The 17,706-nt window shown below is 50.5% G+C and overlaps 1 protein-coding gene across 7 annotated transcripts in view; it reads left to right on the top strand.

Moving 5' to 3' along the window:
• ino80 (INO80 complex ATPase subunit) overlaps positions 1–17,706 on the top strand; it is a 40,806-nt gene that overhangs the window by 7,049 nt on the left and 16,051 nt on the right. For all 7 annotated transcript variants that reach the window (XM_030346010.1, XM_030346004.1, XM_030346005.1 and 4 more), the window contains exons 15-27: positions 843–938; positions 1,585–1,644; positions 2,056–2,198; positions 2,435–2,519; positions 2,841–2,958; positions 3,248–3,333; positions 4,498–4,665; positions 5,157–5,290; positions 5,767–5,834; positions 6,154–6,247; positions 6,744–6,966; positions 9,649–9,789; positions 11,083–11,308. In XM_030346010.1, coding sequence (XP_030201870.1) covers positions 843–938; positions 1,585–1,644; positions 2,056–2,198; positions 2,435–2,519; positions 2,841–2,958; positions 3,248–3,333; positions 4,498–4,665; positions 5,157–5,290; positions 5,767–5,834; positions 6,154–6,247; positions 6,744–6,966; positions 9,649–9,789; positions 11,083–11,308 — 1,642 coding nt within the window. The remainder of the gene's footprint in view (positions 1–842; positions 939–1,584; positions 1,645–2,055; positions 2,199–2,434; positions 2,520–2,840; positions 2,959–3,247; positions 3,334–4,497; positions 4,666–5,156; positions 5,291–5,766; positions 5,835–6,153; positions 6,248–6,743; positions 6,967–9,648; positions 9,790–11,082; positions 11,309–17,706) is intronic.

The raw sequence follows: 17,706 nt of genomic DNA, 5'->3' as shown, positions 1-17,706 counted from the left end.
AAGGGCAGATGAGACTTCTAAATGCAATAAAGCGCACAATAGTCAACCCTTTTGACACAGCTTCAAGCCCTTCCCACAGTGCATTTGTCCATACTTCATGTGAGGGAAATGTTGACATACAGGAGTTTTTCTCGTGTAGATAAGTGGTTCCTTGTGACCGATTCACCCCAGGCAAAAGGTTAACAAAGGGGAACTAGGTCACACTAGTTAACCATGGGGCGGCTAGATAACACAACCTGACGAAAAAACAGAGCTTAAATGATTAAAAGATGGATTCTCCTTCACTGGACTCAATTCACTCAATCACCAAACTCTCTGAACTCGCCGACCTGACTCGGCTTGCACACTCCCTCCCTCCCTAAACAAAATTCCTCCTCCACTTTTATGTGGAATATTAAATCGTTCCGGCTTTCAATCCAAGGCTTGCAAAAAAAAAAAAAGCCACGCATCAGCTTCTCTCCACACCTGCATCCTTTTCATCCCTGTCACTGAGTGATTCATTGGGCTCGTCTCATTGTTGTGGCCAGCGGTCCCTGTTCCCCTCTGCGCTGTACAGCTCTGTCCCCTCTCACTGCACTCATCGCACAGGAAGACACACGGCACTTTGCCTCACCGGTTCCTGTCTTTGGGTGCCCACATGTATGTTCACACACATGCACCTTCACGCACGAACGCACGCACGCACGCACGCATGCAGGCAGGAGTTTTTTCACACGCTGCGACACACATACACACACTCACACATGCACACACACCTGTTCATGCTGCTCATGCTATATATGTGTGTGTGTGTGTGTGTGTGTGTGTGTGTGTGTGTGTGTGTGTGTCGTTTTCTTGTCTAGCGTGAGAACATCTGGGGTCCGTTCCTGATCATCTCCCCAGCTTCCACGCTCAACAACTGGCACCAGGAGTTCACCCGATTCGTGCCAAAATTCAAGGTGAGAGAGCCCTATTCCCTCAGACGGAAACACCTGCAGCCCTCGCTTTCAATGGCACACTCCTCGGGTGGTTCTCATAGAACAATGTAGTACTTGATATTAGCCAAGAAAAGCACTTTTTATTTGACTTCCATCCACTACTACATTGTTCTCGACAGTGTCCAAAGCACTCCACCTGGGGGCAGTGTTGTATCGCGGTGTTAATCGGTCACTGTGTTGACTTACTTAAGCGATACATGAGTGTTGTTTTCTTTTGTTTTTCCTCCTGCGTGTCTTTACATGCGATCCGGTTCGGATGGGAAGCATGTAGTGCATTGTCGCTTGGCCGACGGCGGCGCCATCTGTCAAACTCGGGTATCAAGCGTCTAACAAGGGCCGTAAATACAGCGTACAGTAAATCAACGGGTTTCTGTCTGGCTAATGAGGTGTGAAAAGCTCCTATTACGCAAGCGCGCGATAAGACCGCTGAACCCTTGAACGCAGGCACTTAAAACAATGAAGCGGGTTGGTGTTAAATGATTTATTATGGGCAAATGGTTTCTCATTTCATTTTGTAACAACAGCGCCGTAAAGTGGGAAATCATGTTTGGGGGGAAAATGATTAAATCCCATGCGGGTCTTTCCTAACGTTGTGTCCCCCTGTTAGGTGTTGCCGTACTGGGGAAACCCTCACGACCGCAAGGTGATACGGAAGTTCTGGAGCCAGGTGAGGGAGAGATGAATGTGGATATGGTCAGACGGTCATAGCTAATGTCTCAAGCTATGGGGACCCTGTAATATAAGAATTGCCAGTATCCTCAGTTCTCCAGACGGTAACCTTTCATCCATATCCTTCCTTCTTTTTCCTTCTCTGTCTGTCTTTGTATATGTGTGTATCTGCTATATGTATATGTGTGCGTCTCTGTATGTCGATGTCTGTGTGCGTCTCTCTGTATCTATGTTTATGTGTGTGTCTCTGTCTGTATGTATATGTGTGCGTCTCTGTATGTCGATGTCTGTGTGCGTCTGTCTGTGTATATATGTGCGTCTCTGTATGTGGTTGTCTATGTGTGCGTCTCTGTATGTCGATGTCTATGTGTGCGTCTCTCTGTCTGCATGTGTATGCGTGTGTGCGTAGAAAACCCTGTACACCAAGGATGCACCGTTCCACGTGGTCATCACCAGCTACCAGCTGGTGGTCCAGGATGTCAAGTACTTCCAGAGGGTCAAGTGGCAGTATATGGTCCTGGATGAGGCTCAGGCCCTCAAGAGCAGCACCAGGTACACACACACACACACACACACACACACACACACACACACACACACACACACACACACACACACACACACACACACACACACACACACACACACACACACACACACACACACACACACACACACACTCTCTGGGCGTGGGGTCTGGATCTGTTCCCCATCCCATTGATCCGCTACATAGTGCTGTTGGACGCCCCCCCCTCTAACTGTTTCCCTCCACTGCGATGTGTCTTCAGTGTTCGCTGGAAGATCCTACTGCAGTTCCATTGTAGAAACCGTCTACTGCTCACCGGGACGCCCATTCAGAACACTATGGCTGAGGTGAGTGTGAATCCATGCTGTGTGTTCTAAGGAATATGTATGTATGTATGTTTGTCTGTGTGTGTGATTGTTTGTGGATGTGTAACAACGCACTTGCACGTGTGTGTGTGTGTGTGTGTGTGTGTGTGTGTGTGTGTGTGTGTGTGTGTGTGTGTGTGTGTGTGTGTGTGTGTTGCAAGTGGCAGACTTCACTTGCACATGGGTGTGCCTGCTGCCTTAGTGGAATGCGTGTGTGACTCGGTCTGTGCGTCTGTGTGGGGCGGTGATGGGGGAAGGGTTGTTGACAGCCATGTGTTGTTGCGGCGCTGCCGTGTCTCTCAGCTGTGGGCCCTGCTGCACTTCATCATGCCCACCCTGTTTGACTCCCACGACGAGTTCAACGAGTGGTTCTCAAGGGACATCGAGAGCCACGCCGAGAACAAGTCCGCCATCGATGAGAGTGAGTCTGCTTTTTCCGGCCCCGTTTAACCATCTCATTCATTTGTCGCCGTCCGCCACTCCTTTTTTGGTCGATACTGTCCGATGGCCACTTTACCACACGTCGAAATGTTCATATTTTTCTTGGGTCCTCTGAACCAACGGCAAGAACAGGGCATCACTGATTCCCTTGTGAATGTCGCTGTGGACTGCACCGCCATCTTTGTTGCGTTCCCTTGGCACCTGACGGTGTGGCCTCAGTAGCGTCCCGGCTGATGGGTTGCGTGTGTGTTGTGTGTTGTGCTCCGCAGACCAGCTCTCCAGGCTCCACATGATCCTGAAGCCCTTCATGCTGCGCAGGATCAAGAAGGACGTGGAGAACGAGCTGTCCGACAAGGTAGGAGAGAGAGACAAACAATGCTTGATGTCATCGGATAAGATGGGAAAAATTAAGATCATTAGGACTCTATGTTTGGCATTCAATTTGGGTTGTCAAATACAGTTGTGAACCATATTGTTTTAATGGTATAACCAAATAGTTCAAATGTATTATATTGTTTTGGTTATAAAATGTATGTATTTCAGTGGATAGAAAAATATTCCCATATAATCAAATACAATAACACATTCGGTTTTTATGCAATCCAAATTCCCTAGAATAGAATTGCTGAAGGCCAAGGTTTCTTATTACTCCCTTGTCTTTCGCCACATGAAGCTTTGGATCGTATAGCATCCAAGCTCTTGTTCTCCTCCTGTAGTTGCAATAGCTCCATCCCTCTGCCTCTCTCTGGGAAGGTTGTAATAAGCCATGAGTGATGCATGCGTTGGCAGATCCTCGTGACAGATGCTTGGCACACACACACACACACACACTTGTTCCTTCAGACGGAAGGACATGCACGTACACACACACACACACACACACACACACACACACACACACACACACACACACACACACACACACACACACACACACACGCAGTTGTTCTTTCAGATGGACGCACATGCACGCACACATACACATTCTTTGGGACCCATCACAATGTTCACCACCCCCCCACATCTGTCTTTGTCACTTTTCCTTTTTTCACCCCTGCATACTGACCTGTCTGCCCATATACTTTTTCCTCAACGCGGTTTTATTCTCATTTTCTTCCCGGTTAACAAGACAGAAACCCCAACACCACAGTTCACTTGCTTTCATTTTCTCTACTTTCTGGCATCCTGCCTTTTTGTATCTCATCTAAAATTCCTAACAGAACTTTGCTTTTCTGTTTCTCTTCTGTGACTATTCGCCTACAAAGCGTTTGAAAGGTCACGGTCATGGTCCACAATTTCTGCTGTTACTCAGTTTCGAGCTGCTGTTCCCTGCCATGAAGCACAGAAGCACAGAAGCTAAAGCCATTATAAAAAATGGATTTCTATGCTCTGCCAGAGCGTATACTCCCTGACCCTATCTGTCAACAACGTGCAGGTTGTACCATTCCTTAAGTCTGACCACCTCCTCCTCCTCCTCCTCCTCTTCCTCCTCCCCGTCCTGCTCCTCTCGGGTGTCCAGATCGAGATCCTGACCTACTGCCAGCTGACGTGCCGCCAGCGTCTCCTGTACCAGGCGCTGAGGAACAAGATCTCCATCGAGGACCTGCTGCAGTCGTCCATGGGCACGGCCCAGCAGTCCCACAACACCACCTCCTCCCTCATGAACCTGGTCATGCAGTTCCGCAAGGTAGCCCCCCCACCCCCACCCCACCGCCTCCGGATACTCCCTCCTAAAGAGCCTCCCCCCTTACCCCAACCCAAGGGTTAGGGGATGGATCAGATGTTTTATTTATACCAAACCCAATCATTTTGTTCACATTTCTTGTTTTTTTTCCTTATTTTTGAGGTCCCTTGTAATGGTTACTTAGTTGTTGAATAAATTATCAGACATATTTCAGCCTTTAGTCCAAAACAACATCTGCAGAGTTATTTCTGTACATGAGGAAAAATGTTGTGTGAGTGTGGATATTAAGCTTTCTAGCGGGAAGTTGACACATTCAGCCTCCCTCAGGTCACGGTCAGTGATGGATGAAAAGGTCGGCCCACATTAGTTACAGGATTGCTTTTGCGGTGTTAGGGATTCATGTGTTCTTCCTACAGCTGTGTTGTGTTAGGCAAAGTGTGTGTGTGTGTGTGTGTGTCCATACTAAATGGCCGTGTGTGTGTTTGTGTGCGTAGGTGTGCAACCATCCCGACCTGTTTGAGCGCCAGGAGACCCGCTCTCCGTTTCACATGGCCCTCAAGCCCTACATCATGTCCAAGTTCCTCTACCGCCAAGGCCTCGTGCACACACACAACCAGGCCAAGAATAAGTAAGTTCTCCTGGTGCACACACACAGACAAAGACACACACACACACACAGACACAGACACAGACACAGACACACGCACACAAACCATGTCGGCCAATGTCTCACTTCATTGCTCATCTTGTGTTCCTTGAAGTTTCTGGATTTGGCTTCTGCTGATGATGGTTTTCTTCCTCCAGACCATATGTCCCTGGGGGCGGCTTCCCCCGTTGCTCAGCTTTGTGGGGGGGTTTTGAGGCAATATAGATTTTTTTTTTTGGGGGGGGGGCAGCTTAGGACACAAAAAGGAGGTTGTGTCAGACATCACAAATGTGAATTAGAAGCGGAAAGGAGAGAAATCCACCACAAACTGGTACATGGACATGGATGTCTCGTGATTGTATGACAGAACATCCCGTGGCGACTGTTCTACCACTGAGACCCCACACACACCAAAATCAGTGTTTTACGGTTTCTCTCCATCTCTCCATCTCTCCCAGGCTGCTGCAGACGCTGCTCTCTCCGTTCTGTCCAAACCACATTCAGCAGTCCCTGTTCCACAGGGATGGTGAGCTGATGCATGGCCCCTCAAGCACACAGCGCACACCCAAAATGAAAAGAAAATTGTTATTTTGTCAGTTTATACCCCATTTCTGTTATCCCCAACCCCTTTTTTTGACTGCTGGGAAATTTATACTTTCATATTAGACTGCTCACCTCAACCTCAGCATGCCCTGTTCTATAAATTCATGACACATAATTGTTGTTTATCATCACACTTTCATAATGTATTTTTACTCGATGGTAGCCAGTTTGTTTTCAGTGATGTTTGCATTGCATTGCATATCATTAAGACTCTCTCCCACGCGGTTTTGTGTTGGGCCCAGGGAAGGACAAAGGCAGCTTCTTCTCCTTCCTCCGCTTCGTGGACCTCTCTCCGGCGGAGATGTCCAACGTCATGCTGCGAGGCACCCTGGACAGGTGGGCTTCCACTTCCTGTCGGCCCGCCCCCCCCCCCCCCCCCCCCCCTTCCCCTGTGTCTCTTCTGGGAACTCAGAGGGACACAGAGAGGCATTGTGGGTTTAGCCCCGCCTACTGCTCGGTCGTGACCTCCCACATGCCCCGCCCCTAATGTTTAGAGACAGGCAGAGCAGAATGATTTTCTGCTTGAGGAACTGAGTGAAGTGTCGCGATCGTTGGTATGCTTTGTCAGATTTGGATGTTATGATAGTATATTGATGTTATATTTTCCCATATGTTTGGCTAATTGTTGTTTGGGCTATTGGTTGTGAGATAAACATTACCATAAATGCATGTCATTTACATGCTATAAATCCTAGTACCAGATCGCTTATGTTATGTAATGTGTTTTTTAAGAGCCAGTACCAAACTGATATCATTTTTACATACCCTAGCAACAAAATGTACTATTACTACTACTGGGTGGACATAAAGATGACTTTAACTCTCTGTCCAGGTGGTTAGCTCTGTATTTAGCCCTGAAGGCCGCCTACCGGCTCCATCACCGGAGGCTGTTTGACCTGCCCGATGAGCAGGTGGAGGTGGAGACCGGGGGACCAGCATCGGGGGAGTCGGGGGGCGAGGGACCCGGGAACACGTGTCTCTCTCGCCGCGACCTCATTCTGTGGCTCAACCGCCCCACTGCCTTCCCCAACACACACAGCAGCCCCTTGTTTCAGGTACGCACGCACGATAGACGGACACATTCACATATTAGCATACAGTTGGACTAACGCACTCAGACAGATACACACATTCCCAGATGGCTGGACGAACACACACATTAACAAATTAATGATTGAATGACTTTTTTTTTTATTGGTCGTAACCAGAGTAGGGGCAGAAGCAGCTTATATCAAGCCCTCCCTTCTCACATTTTTAAAAGTAACAAACAAATGTCATACATATGGTATGATTGCAAATACATGCATACACTTACCTACATACATACATCCATGCATACACGCCTACATATACACAAAAGGGTCAATACTATCCAGTACATTTCCACCGTAAGATGGAGAATATCCTAAATAATGATGGTATCCATAATGACAACAACGATGTTCATCATCATCACCATTATCAACATTCTCATAGTGATATACTCAATCTCTGGATAAGACAGACACACTCCTTCATACAAACACACACGGACACACACCGTACTTGAGTACGATTATACTGGTGCATGTGTGTGTAGCTATTGGTCGTTTGGGAGGGTGGATTCAGACGGCTTGCTTTCTGCCCCCTCCACCCCTCCGATGAGATCCAACATGGAACCGGATCTTCCTCCCAACCTAGTCCGATCCCTGCAGGCCTGTGTAGAACTATCCGTCAGACGTCCACAGTCAAAGTATGTAGAGGAAAGGTACTAGGGGCTGCTCTACCGCCCACAGACAAGCAGTAGCAGATTAGACGAGCAATTTTCTCTTCAGCTCGTCGACAGCGTGACAGTCCTTGTATTTTCCTCTCCGATTTTCATGAACTGATGTGTGCAGTCTTCCGGCTATAGGGTTAGTTTCCCTGCGGGTTGGGGTTAATTAAAAGCTATCTTTCAAGTGGAAATGGACCCTGTCCAGGAAGTAGATAAATGGCAGTTTTTCTGTGCAAGACTCTGCCGCACAGAACCCTGGGAATGACCACACGGCCCAGAGTCCCCGAGTCCCAAGTTACTTCACTCTAATCTGTAACCACAGTAGTAGTATAGTGAGTTCAGACCGGGGCAAACATCCCCAGCTGGCATACCTGGGACGTTGAGTTTCCCCTCATCCCCTCTGCATCAGAGATCTTTTACAAATGAATCCACTAATCGATAGGACAGGGCCCTCCGTCCAGCCTCTCTGGCTCCACCCCCTCGCCGGCAGGTATCAGATACCCGATCACCACACCTCGCCCGGATCCATTCATGTATTGGGTGGAAGGCGCGGGAGCCAGAGAGGCGTGGTAATTCCATCCCCCGGCGTCCGCCCGCGGCCCCTGCTCCTTGGGTTCCTCCCACCGAGCGGAGCCGGGACTCAGAGGCCCGGCCCGGCAGCCCTGTTTACACTTTAGAACGCAGTCGTTAAAAAAAGGGTTTCACTTTGAGAGCCGTAAAATAAAAACTGAACCCAGGCCCGTCCTTAACACCCCCGCCGCTCCACAGCCCTAGCTGGTTAGCTTGTTGGCACCACGCTTTGAGAACAAAGTGGGAGTGGGGCGCTTAATGCTTGCTAACGGTTCTAGCCGCGGGGACGGCTCCCAAAACGCGGCAGGGTGTCGATTGCTATGCACCCTAGCAATGCTCTTGTAATTGTCTTGTTAATGCCTCAGGATTTACTTGTGTGTATGTGGTGTTGCCATGAGCACCTTGGGCATGATGTGGACTTTCCTTTGAGGCAATTAGAAGGACTATAAGTTTTACGACTGGGCAAAACCCTTGACATTTTAAGTACACACCCTTTTATTAAAATGGGGTTCATTTCTGAAGTATTTGGCACCCAACATGGCCCTCTCTGAGGTCTCTTGGTCTGTTTCCCTCTCGCTGTCTCTCTCTCAATGTCTCTCGTCTCACGTACACACTGCACCCCTGGCTTCCTGTTCCTGTTGGGGGTTGGCATGGACTTGTAGGCTCTTCCCGTAATCCTAGAGCTATTTCCATTTCACAGTGGGATGCCGTTTCCACTGCGCTGCTCTGTCCAATATATCAATCCCACTGAGTAGTCGCACTACCCGAATCCGCCTCTTGGAGGCACTGTGTATCCATTACATTTTTTCTCTGAGGTCATTTTGAAACATCATGTGTCACGCACACATTTCATGTGTGTAATTGCTGGTTTATCAAGCTATCTCTCTATCTATGCACTGCTTTATTATCATGCTCTGTTATCTCTTTCCCCTTAATCTTCAGCTGAGTTTGCAGTTTTTTGCTCGTTTTTTATGTACGATTAAAGCCACGCATCACGCAAAAAGTTTAGTGTACAGCAGAGGCAGGGCTTGCAGTCCTACCATCTTAATCCTGCTGCGGTCACATAAATTGTGCTAACGTTGTGTTGTTATGTCAAGCCTTCGGGAAACATCTTCCACAAAATCATATTTTCTTGCGCAACATTGCAGGCGTTTCAAGGAATTGTCTTTTCTAGGGAATTATCAGTTTGAACATGTCATCATTATCATTCAATAGTAATTATTTTTGCTCTATGGTAACTTAAGAGTACTATCACTTTAGATGTGTGGTCTCTCACCCTATTGTGTACTAATCGTGTGTGTGTGTGTGTGTGTGTGTGTGTGTGTGTGTGTGTGTGTGTGTGTGTGTGTGTGTGTGTGTGTGTGTGTGTGTGTGTGTGTGTGTGTGTGTGTGTGTGTGTGTGTGTGCGTTCCAGGAGCTGGTGTTCACGGCCCACAGGCCAGGCGTGTTGGGGCACAGGGACGTGAGGATCCACAACCGACGGTCTGCCACCTCCACAGTGCGGCCCTGCCAGCCTGCCCTGCCCCCCAAGTTCCTCTTCATCGCCGCACCCAGGGTAGGAGAGTGTGTGTGTGTGTGGGCATGCGTGCGTTTGTATGAGAGGTTATGCATTGCCGGAGATATTAGGTTGGTGTGCTATGAGAAGGTGTGGAAGAGGAGCGTGTGTGTGTGTGTGTGTGTGTGTGTGTGTGTGTGTGTGTGTGTGTGTGTGTGTGTGTGTGTGTGTGTGTGTGTGTGTGTGTGTGTGTGTTAGATCAGGGTTGTGTGTGGTGAGAAGGGAATTGGAAAGGAAGGTGAGAGGAGAGCCAGCAACAATGCACAATTCTCATCTGTTAGCGTGTGTGTGCGTGCGTGCGTGTGAGTGGGTGCGTGTGAGTGGGTGCGTGTGCTAGTGTGTGTGATTTCCAGCAGACTTCCAGCTGCACTTAAAACAAACAGAATGAAACGTCCCGTGGTCCTGTGTGTGTGTGTGTGTGTTTGTGCGTGCGTGTGTGTGGGTGTGTGACCACCCCTGGGTGCCCAGGTGTTTGTTTGGCTTTTCCTGCTCCGTTGGAGAACACAGGCGGCCTGCTGAGTCAGTAAAGAGCAGGGCTCCCGGCGGGGCGGCTTCCTGCCTTCCACCGAATTCAGCTGGGCTAGACGCTGTCAGGGTTCTCACAGGACCAGGCGGCTGAAGACAATGTCGCTCGTGTTCAGGGTACATAGAATGAAAAAGGCAAAGCATTAGTAATGATACTGCTTTAAAAAGCTGCGGCTGTCGATCAGATTAGAGAGAGAGAGAGAGAGAGAGAGAGAGAGAGAGAGAGAGAGAGAGAGAGAGAGAGAGAGAGAGAGAGAGAGAGAGAGAGAGAGAGAGAGAGAGAGAGAGAGAGAGAGAGAGAGAGAGAGAGAGCAGAAAAGAGAGGGCAGGAAATAATATGTACCCAAATAAGGACAACCTCTCACTCTCTGCTCTACCCCCCCCCTCACCCCTCACGTTTCTCCACCATTGAGAAGGATTGTATTTCCCGCACCTGTGATTGACAGGCAAGATGGATTTCCCCGAACCAATCAGGGAAGAAAAATGCCCTGATGGGTAGCCCTGAAAAATCGAAATGGGCTCCTACGGAGGCCGGCACACGGATATATTCTCACAGTGCGTTTCCCTCACTAATAGCCTACGGATGGCTAGGCCATTTCCAACATATTACACTCAAATAATAGCTCCTACGCCCCCCCGAACCGATCGAGTGGAAGAGGCTCAGCCAGGCGATTCTCGTTTCCAGCAGATAAGGTTTTTCGTCCTGCAAAACCTTTCTCCAGCTCAGACCTGAAATCGCTAACTCCACCTCCTCCCTCGGTTGCCTAGGTGACGGCGGCGCCCCTGGAGCGCTACATCCCCGACCGCGGCGCAGAGTACGAGTGGCGGCTGACGCGGAGCGGCGGGGGCGTGGCCTCCAAGCAGTGTTTCCTCTACGGCTCCCCGGAGCTGGCCTCTGATTGGGCCACCCGGGCCAACGCCTTCCTGCCGCGACGACCCGGGGGCGCCATGGCCGTCTGTCCTCGCCACGGCTGGTCCTTTATCAGGATACCCGGTGAGTGGTGTGTGTGTGTGTGTGTGTGTGTTTGGCGTCTGCAAGATAGCAGAGCCGGTGTGTTGGTTATGAGATAAAGGAATGTGGGAAGTGAAGGAAGGGAAGGGAGGATGGGGGAAGAGCCCTGTTGTTGTCAATCAGACGAGCACCAATGAATGAAAAAAAACGTTTATAATCGTTTGATTATTTGCGAGAGAAAGAGAGAGAGGGTTTGCAACCCTTTCAAAAAAGAAACAAGGACAAGTCGTCTGTCTTGAGTACCCGTCTGTCTGTCGTCGTGAATAAATGACGGAGTAACACGAGCTATGGTGTAGGGAGGTCGCTTGAATGTAGGGCAAACAAATCGACATCTTCTGATTGTGTCTGAGGAACAATTGAACCCGCTCGTACTTCAATTGGTTTTGTAATGGAGGTAGTTGTACACATGTTCCGATGTATGCAACAAACACAGCTATTAGTACGCGCACACACACACACACACACACACACACACACACACACACACACACACACACACACACACACACACACACACACACACACACACACACACACACACACACACACACACACACCAAAGCATCTTAAGTGGGGATCTCATGCGGACGTGTCTGCGTGTGTGTTGCATGCGTGTTTTTCGGCATCATGTGCTGAGATTGCTCTCCCAGGCTCTTTATCAGGCGAGTGTCGCTGGCCGGGTTGGAGGTCACCCAGAGCAGAGTGTGTGCTGATTGGCTGCCAGGCAGCAAGATGAATGACGCCGGCCCGGGGTTAGATAAGACGCCTCAGGTTCACAAAGACTACATTTCCCCTGATGCTGACCTTCCCAGACCTCTCTACCTGCGATAAACGGCCTTCTCTCTTAGTGTGTGGCGTAACTTCGCCCAAAAGTATAATTCCCAGCTTGAATATACTGTACACGGGATCAACACTGTGTGTGTGTGTGTCTGTGTGTGTGTGTGATGATGGGGGTGGGGGGAGGGTGGCGGTCAGTGAGAACAGTACGAAAGCCCTTGTCAAGCCAGACAAAGTGAGGAAGTTTAGCTACTGGTCATTGTGCGAGTGCTCCATTAGGTAACACTATAATATATAAAGTGTGTGTGTGTGTGTGTGCGTGTGGTGCGCACGTCTGTTTATGTGTGTGTGTGTGTACCCGCCATGGGTTCCATTCACTTCAAGTGTCACTGTGTTCACACAGGCCTGAGGTGTCTCCCATCAACACACACACACACATACTCTCCCACGCTCCAAAGTCTGAGATCTCCCCCCGCCCTCACACACGCCCACCCATTACACACACACACACACACACACACACACACACACACACACACACACACACACACACACACACACACACACACACACACACACACACACACACACACACACACACACACACACACACACACACACACACACACACACACACACGGAGATCCAGGGCCAGCTCACCCCACCTCCAGGCCCAGTCCATACTGCCGATGGAGAGGACGTCAGCCTGATCTGGGATCAGGACTGATTCCTGGGTCCTGGTCCCCTCTCTCCTCTCTCTCTCTCTCTGTCTCTCTGTCCCTCGCTCTCTCGCTCTCTGTCTCTCTCTCTCTCTCTCTCCTTGCGACTCCGTCTTGTTTCTCAGCCTCGGTAGGAAGGAAGTGACCCGGCGGTGTGGCAGCCGTCCTCCACACACAACACATTGTTGCGACACATCAAGGCTCAGATATGTACAGCGAGGCCCCGGACTGGGGGTTCCCACCATCCACCCCTTATCTCTACCTCCCCCACACACACACACACACACACACACACACACACACACACACACACACACACACACACACACACACACACACACACACACACACACACACACACACACACACACGTTCCCAGTCCCACAGTGCCGAGCTGAACAAATGGCTGTGTGGCGTGTTTGTGTGCAGCGGGAGTAGCTCTGCCAACTGATATCGGCAGATGGATCTCATCACAGAGAACTATTAAGAATCAGGGGGGGGGGGGGGGGGGGGGGGGGGGGGGGGACAATGGTGGTACCTTAACCCCCCCCCCCCCCCCTCTTACACACACACACACACCCCTGCTGGGATATAGGTTTCATTAGTGGAGTTGGGGTAGTCTGTTGATGGTCTATAGGAGAGCAGCCCGTCTACTCTTAGTCACGTTTATATGTCTAGGGAGTTCAGGAAATAACTCTGGTGTGTGTGGTGAGGTCATGAAGGAGAAAGAGACTTTTATCTTTGCTTTTGTGCATGTTTGTCGGTCTCTTCATGCTTGTGTGTGTGTGTGTGTGTGTGTGTGTGTGTGTGTGTGTTTGAAACTATACAATTGAGTAGCATTATGGTGGTCATTATATCTTTTTAGTTGACTTAACGTCTAGCAGAGGTTACCTCCCTACGGTGCCCTTGAGCAAGGCAAGGACCGCAGCAGCTACTTGTGGGGTTTCTGTTCCGGTTGCCAGCTGTTGCCTCCCGGTGGTGGAGGGAAAGCGTGAAGAGACGTATGTCCCCCCCCCCCCCCTGTAGGGGTCAATCACGCGGGGGTAATGGTTATAATCAGAGAGACGGATGTGACAGGCCGCTATCAGCCCGGATATGAAGCCATGCAGTTGAGTCTCTAACTGATACCTTGAGGTGGGGACACGCGAGATGCCTCTGCACTGTAATTGGAGAGCTTTACGACACACCCTTGGGTGTTTTTTTGTGTGTTTTTTTTTTATTTATTTTTTGCCCAACAACCTCTCTCAAATGTACACATGAACCATTTGCCTCGAAAAGCAAAATCCTACTCTGAACATATGTTCTATCGGTTTGAGAGAGGAAAAACCCGAAGGGTTTATTCGAGGCGCATTCCACAATCAAGACGCATGCGGCGCTCTGTCCCGCGTCTGTGTGGCCCGTCCGTCTCCAGCACTAATTAGAAGGCGAGGGGCAGCCACAAAATGACAGCCCTCTCCCTGTACATCCTGCACCCTGTTCCCCCCCCTGGCCTGGCTGCATGGGGGCGGCTGGGAGCCCGCTGTTGTTCCAGTGGTGGAGGTGTGTGTCCCGCGTGATGTGCGTGCCAGCTAGGGAGCATAAAAGGTTTTATGTTTTATGTGTTATGAGTGTGATTGTTTTAAGTGAGCGCATGCGCCGTGCACGGGCCCCTCAGCGACACTGCTTGTGCGTGTGTGTTCAGCTACTAGGGTGTGTGTGTGTGTGCGTGTGCGTGTGAAAGTGTCATTGTGTGGTTCAGACTATGAGAACGGGCCCGGCCAGCCCCAGCCAACGGGCGGGCTGTGGGAACGGTGGCTTGGCTCTTCCTGTCCCTTCAAAAGGAACGCAGCTCTGTAGCAAAATGGCAGGAAGCTTCCCTTGCCCTCTGATAGAGGGGCAACGACCAACGGCCCAGCTCGCCACAGCAGCATATCTCTCTGACCCCCCCCCCCCCCCCCCTCTCTGACTCTCTCTCTCTCTCTCTCTCTCTCTCTCTCTCTCTCTCTCTCTCTCTCTCTCTCTCTCTCTCTCTCTCTCTCTCTCTCTCTCTCTCTCTCTCTCTCTCTCTCTCTCTCTCTGAGCCCCCCCCCCCCTCTCTCTCTCTCTCTCTCTCTCTCTCTCTCTGAGCCCCCCCCCTCTCTCTCCACTCTTGATCTCACTTTATATTTCTCTCTCTCTTTCTCCCTCACTCTCTCTTTCCCTCCCTCTCCCTTTCTCTCGCTCTCCTTCCCTCCCTCTCTAGTACCCTCCCTGCTAGCCTGTACGCTTCCCAAAACAGTCTCGCTTGGCTGCCAGAACCACCACCCTCAAACTAATACTTGTAGCAAATACAACAATTGTGAGGTTTGTCTCTCTGTCTCACCCTCCTCTCTCTCTCTCGACTCTCCATCTCTATACCACTGCACCTTTAAGAAGGAGAAAGCGTGCGTTGATGGAGCAAAAGTGAAAAACGTGCCAGTAGGGGGCGACATTAGCCACGTTTTCCCATCATCTCTGTTTCCCCTCTATGTCCCCAACACAACTTCTCTTTTGGATTGTGTGTGTGTGTGTGTGTGTGTGTGTGTGTGTGTGTGTGTGTGTGTGTGTGTGTGTGTGTGTGTGTGTGTGTGTGTGTGTGTGTGTGTGTGTGTGTGTGTGTGTCCCTCCCTTGCAGCGGTGATGTTTATCGAGCAGGGTCCTTGTCACTGGCCATGTCTGCAGCACGGTGGGCTTCCTGGTATGCAGAGCTTCGGGCCGCGTTGTGGGGACCACCCCACAACGCGGCGCCGAGTCTGACGCCATAGCCGGAGCCGGTATCAGACTCCCTGTCTCATCTCTCCTCCTCTCTCCCGGGGGGAGGCCAGGAGGATGATCTCCTGCCATTCATAGACATTCAAACACATGTAGACATCATACAGAAGTGTTGCAGGGCCCACTCACTGATGTTCTCGAGCATATTGCTCCAGAACGTCAGTGAGTGTGCACATAGCTCAATGGGTGGTGTGGATGGTAGTAGTGATCAGTGTGGGGGGAGCTCCATGTGAGATCTCTCTCCAGGAGAACCCAGACGAGGGGGGTCCCTACCAAAAAGAAGCCCCGAGGCCCGACATCCCTGGCTTTGTCACGGCGCCGTTCAGGGATTCGCCCCGACCTCCTGCCGGCATCTGGCTCTTAGTCGGCCCCGTGCTTGAGTCGAACAGAAAATTAGGTTTAAGGGGGATTCTGTCGATACGCGCAGAAGCAGCACCCGTACAGCTCGGGGCTAATATTTCCATCCTCAGCAGAGCAGAACAAGTGTTGGCCATTGACTTATTGATTCCACAGTGTAATGTATCATTATACAGTGAGGGGCCCGCTGCTTGATTCAATCGTTGATTCGATCCGTCCCCCTTGCCCCCCATCTGTCTCTCTTTCTCACATAACCACCCATCCATCTTCTTTCATCATCTCTGAGGATTTTTTCCCTTTTTTTTGGGTGCTTCATCTTTCAGCCAATCCTTCCCTTGGTCTGTCACTCTCTTCTCCCTTAATGGCTCCCTTTCTTTCTTTCAATATTTAATTATTATTATTATTATTATATATTACTATTTGATTTTCCTCCTTTTTGCGCTCTGCCTTATATTACTTTTCTTTCTCGTTTGCTTTCCTGCTTTCGATTTGTCTCTACGCTCCTTGTCTCTTCCCTCTTCCCTCCTTCCTTCCCTCCTTTCCTCCCTCACTCACTCCCTCCCCCCTCCCTCCCCATCTAAGCTGTAGACGATGAGCTTGGGGGGGGGGGGGGGGGGGGGCCTAAGACCATACAGTGGTATTAATGAAATTAGCAGCGAGGCTGGTCGGGGAGTATCAGACTCCAGGCACCGGGGCCGGCCGGGGTTAATTAGCTGGCAGCAGGGGCCCTAATTGGGTCAGGACCATGTCAAGCCCCCAGCTCTGGCTCTACACGGATTGGATTACATAGTCCAGAGAGAGAGAGGTGGGTGGAGGTTGAACGAGTATGGGGTGTGTTTGTTTGTAAGATGGAGGGAGGGGGGGTGATGATGGTAGTAGGGGATGGGATGGGGGGTTGGTGATGGCAGTAGGGGATGGGAAGGGGGGGTTGGTGATGGCAGTAGCGGGTAACGAGCGGAGCGTGAGGGGACCTGGAGGTGTGTTGGATAGGTGAGAAGGAGGAGGAGGAGGTGCTATGTTGGTAGCAGGAGGTGTGGATGGGGCGGGTCGGAGGAGGGGGAGCAGGCCAACCGGACGAGGGTTTGATCCCCAAGTCGGAGGCAGGGCAGGTGGTGAGCCTCGTGGTGCGTTTCCATAGCAACCTCGGGGTGTGTGTGCGTGTGCGTGTGCATGCGTGTGTGTGTGTGTGTGTGTGTGTGTGTGTGTGTGTGAGACCGTATCACATCTTTGGTTTTGCCCAAGGGGTGTGTGATCCCTACAATATGTGGGACTTCCAGGTCGGTTCTTTCGTTCTTTCGTCGTGGAGTCCTTTTTTAACAACGAACCGATGCCTGGTCCTCAGCTTTCGGCTCACCGGACTCTTTGCAGGATTACACGTGTTCACACGTCTCACACCACCTATCCACGGAGACGCTGCAGTGTGGGCTAAGTTGGGCGGCCACCGCTACGCCAATACAATCAGAGGCGCGCTAAGCCCTCTGTAATCCGTGTATCATGTTTGATTCACAACATCGAATTCACTCACTTTGTTTTTTCTTTTTTTTTTGAGAGCCCCCACTCGTGCGTCGCTCCGCAGCCTTGTGTACTGTGTTACATAAGCTCTGAACGTTGTGCTGGCACCGGGCGGACCACCAAAGCCCTCACCCAATCACAGTCATGTTGATGCTTTTTGGGATGTGCCAGTGTCCTCTGGAAATGGAACATTTTGTAAGCTCAGCGCTAAATGTTTTGAACCCGGCCACCCCCGACGTGGGAAGG

The sequence above is a fragment of the Gadus morhua genome, chromosome 21 (genome assembly GCF_902167405.1).
Source record: "Gadus morhua chromosome 21, gadMor3.0, whole genome shotgun sequence".
Classification (NCBI taxonomy): domain Eukaryota; kingdom Metazoa; phylum Chordata; class Actinopteri; order Gadiformes; family Gadidae; genus Gadus; species Gadus morhua.
This window is presented reverse-complemented; position numbering and strand designations above follow the sequence as displayed.